Raw genomic sequence first — 3,192 nt, 5'->3', positions numbered from 1 at the left:
ATATATTGTATAACTGCCTCCTCTTCATGCTTCTGAAGCTTAGATGAGTTGGGGTGGGTATCGCGTCGTGGGGTTCTTCCGGCGCCTTGATGGCTAAGTGTACTTTGAGGAACCTTGTAGATAGCAGCAGCGCGTCGCTGGCTTAGTGACGCGTTAGATTTCATTGCTTAGGTAGCAAGTATAACTCTATCTGCACAGGAAAGTAATTCAAGATCAACTAGTTGAGCCATTGTAATTGATAGTAGAAAGCGTTGTGGTCTTGGCAGAGTGATTCGCTCGGTGGGGTGATCCGCTCGGTGGTGGACCACGTTATTATTCTGCTTGTATCTTTGCTCTCCAAGGCTCGCTGCGGGGTCTGTTTTGATGACGTCTTTGTGATGCAGCTGAGGTAAGAGGTGCTCAACAACATGAGGAAGTAGCACCAGACCACCGCCAACAACATGTAATCTGCTTCTCCTCTCAACCGTTACAGTATCGGTACAGGAAGTAGGCGTTGGAGTCTTTGAGCGCTGAGCGGGGCGTTTATTCGACCGTGGTGATGGTGGAAGAAGCGTTCTGGTCTATGAGGTTCTTGAAATGTGAGTGCGGTGAGACGAGCAGTCGTGCGGTATCGATAGCCGCTAGAACGAGTAGGACGACATCACAGCCTTATAATAAACATTCTTGTTCCTTCTTCGAAGACCTGGGGACCGTATATTGTATGCCCAGCATTGCCGTTCTCAGCTTACACTTTCGCGCGTTAGAGGCGGTGCTAATGAGACAAACTATCTGTAATTGGTGATTACGCCTAAGTTATCGTAAAGCGTATATGCAGCCGTATCTTAGCGACCCCATCAACGGGAATGTCTCGAACGGTTTTTGAAATTAAAAAGGCAGGTATTTCTCTCTGACATCCTTGGGAGTGGTACACTGCCTCGAAGATGATGCATTTGAAGCTCAACACCCACGAATGACCGTTCTCGCAACTTAAACTCATTTCCGTGTTTGAAATGATACTGTGAGTGAGAACTTGTCCCAGTCGCATCTGTCGAGGCACAATGAGCTGGGCATGCAGTGCCGCAGCTCAGGTCTTTCGGCGAACGAACCAGGTCATCCCTTATTATTCCGCGAGTTGACAATTGACAGGACGTCTGCACGGCTCCTTTGAAGCAGAAATTAGGGGAAGTGGTACAAGGACTATTCGGCAGCTGATATGGTGATAACTGGGACACCTTGGGCCCGATTTTCTCGCTCGGTCTTAGTGGCTTTGGGATACTATCATCAAGGTCCAGTACTAGAATGATCGAAGGAGATTGGGGTAGAGACGATGCTCCTGGTTCTTGTTTTAATGATCTGTCGAGGCCATTCCAGCCACCTGAGGAGTTCGGGTGTTGCTGCAAGCAATTGTTCGCAGGCTGCCAGGAGCCATTGCGGCCAGTTGCCAACCCACCAGACTGGGCGAGCTTGTGCCAGGAGCGCGGCAAAAAAAGCGATGATGATGCAGGCAACTGAATTGTGAGCTGATATCAGGTGCATAAAACGCTCTTGTAGTTGAGCGGCCCAGCCCAGGATCAGGTAATACTCGTCGCTACGCGCAGAGACATGACGGAGTCGCACAGAGGTCTTGTGAAGCTGACCAATCTCAGCAAGGCACGCCTCTCTATCCTCAGCGTTGAGCAGATGTCCAGTTACCTCATTAAGGGCTAGAATCTGCGGAGTTGAGTCGTCTTTGCCTTTTATGTCGAGGCAGTCAGTATCATCGCCTTCGGCCAAATCAACAAGGTGCGAGAAAATGCTGGTGTCCTTGATCTGCAGCCAGAACGGCATGACCACCATCTTGATACCGGCAAGGAGACGAAAGCAATGATGTATGCCATCGATTGGATCTTCAGGCTTCTCCAGCTGTGCTGAGCCAAGATTGTACGTAAACAGTATTGTAGAAGTCATGAACATTGGGATAGCTCGTTCGATGTTGGGGGCCTCGAGATGCTTCCTGTAGATAACCAGACCACGAGAAATATGTGAGTCGGCCTGCAGAAGCAGACTTTGTCGATCTGAGCCGGACACCGTGAGTGCCTTGTGCACCGCAGACAGAGCCAGGTAGCCATGGAGGAGGGGAGGATGCTGGAAAGCAATCTCTGTGCATTGGTCGCGCCAAAGGTTGTCCTCCTCGAAAGGTATCTGGTAGGGACGTAGAGATGAGTAGCACTTCGACATCCAATGGTGCAGTAAGCGAAGGTCCGGTAATGACAGCTCAGACTCGCTCGCATCAGAGTTAGCAGGGCTGTGGGCGGGCTGATGGTCTCTCACAATAGGCGAAAGGCGGTTGCTCCCATTTGACTGTGGTGATGATGCTGAGTACTGGCTTTGGGTTATGGGCCAGTTGCAGTGGATGTCGAGTCTGACACAATTTCCGCATCGTGGGCGGACCTCGTTGCACTGAGCATAACGTTAGATTGAGATCGCTTCAAGAGTATTGCCCTCTTAGGCTTCCAATGATGCGGCTCGGCAATACTTGCAACATGTGAAGGAGCTCTCTCAGGCTGCTCTGATTGGCCACGCCAAAGTCGTGGACTTACTTTGGTATGACGTGTCTTACAACTGAAACAGCCTCTACGCGACTTGGTGTGGGCCTTGCGCTTTGCAACGCGATTCTCTGCTTCCGTCATCTTGGGTGCTCATGTGCACACAATACAAAGAGCCCGCAGTAAAGATGTAAGAGGAATGCCTGACGTTGCGGCGCTGCGAAGCTGCGGCATGCGTCAGAGGCTAGTCAGCCGCGCTAACTGGCTGGAGACGGACCCAGTTCGGACGAATCCTGGAGCATTCGACATTGGATCACAGAACGCGCCTCGACTTTGTTAAACGTCAACCTACACCGGATTGATCAACGCTTAGTGTCATGTAATGGTGACTTTGCATCATTCTGTCACTCGTCTAACCTTCCTTCGACCAGTTCATCGCTGTGGAAAATCTTTCAATTCCAGCTCCTTAGATCGTGACTGGCATCTGCATTCCGCGATCCAACATTCTCTCGACTCACCTGCTACACAAAGCGCTCATCTTTTTCGGTTTGCTGGTCGGTTGCGGCTCATCTCCAGTCCTTGGTGGTGATGGCTTCCTTTGCTGTTTCGCAAAGCGCTTGTCCAGAGCAGCCTGCTGCTTTGCCCGCATCTGCTTGACATCAGTGTAACATTCATGGGCTTGTTAGTT

At 50.7% G+C, this 3,192-nt stretch overlaps 1 protein-coding gene across 1 annotated transcript; it reads right to left on the bottom strand.

The window, feature by feature from the left end:
• Window positions 1-1,020: 1,020 nt before the first annotated feature.
• M421DRAFT_268280 (uncharacterized protein) lies at window positions 1,021-2,632 on the bottom strand. Its single transcript, XM_033588762.1, has 2 exons — window positions 2,495-2,632; window positions 1,021-2,418 (listed from the first exon to the last, which is right to left on the bottom strand). The coding sequence occupies exons 1-2, from the start codon at window positions 2,501-2,503 to the stop codon at window positions 1,261-1,263; spliced, it is 1,167 nt and encodes a 388-aa protein (XP_033445121.1). The 5' UTR covers window positions 2,504-2,632; the 3' UTR covers window positions 1,021-1,260.
• Window positions 2,633-3,192: the final 560 nt, after the last annotated feature.

The sequence above is a fragment of the Didymella exigua genome (assembly GCF_010094145.1).
Source record: "Didymella exigua CBS 183.55 unplaced genomic scaffold M421scaffold_34, whole genome shotgun sequence".
Classification (NCBI taxonomy): Eukaryota; Fungi; Ascomycota; class Dothideomycetes; order Pleosporales; family Didymellaceae; genus Didymella; species Didymella exigua.
Note: the sequence above shows the minus strand (reverse complement) of the source record. Positions and strands in the feature narration are given on the sequence as shown.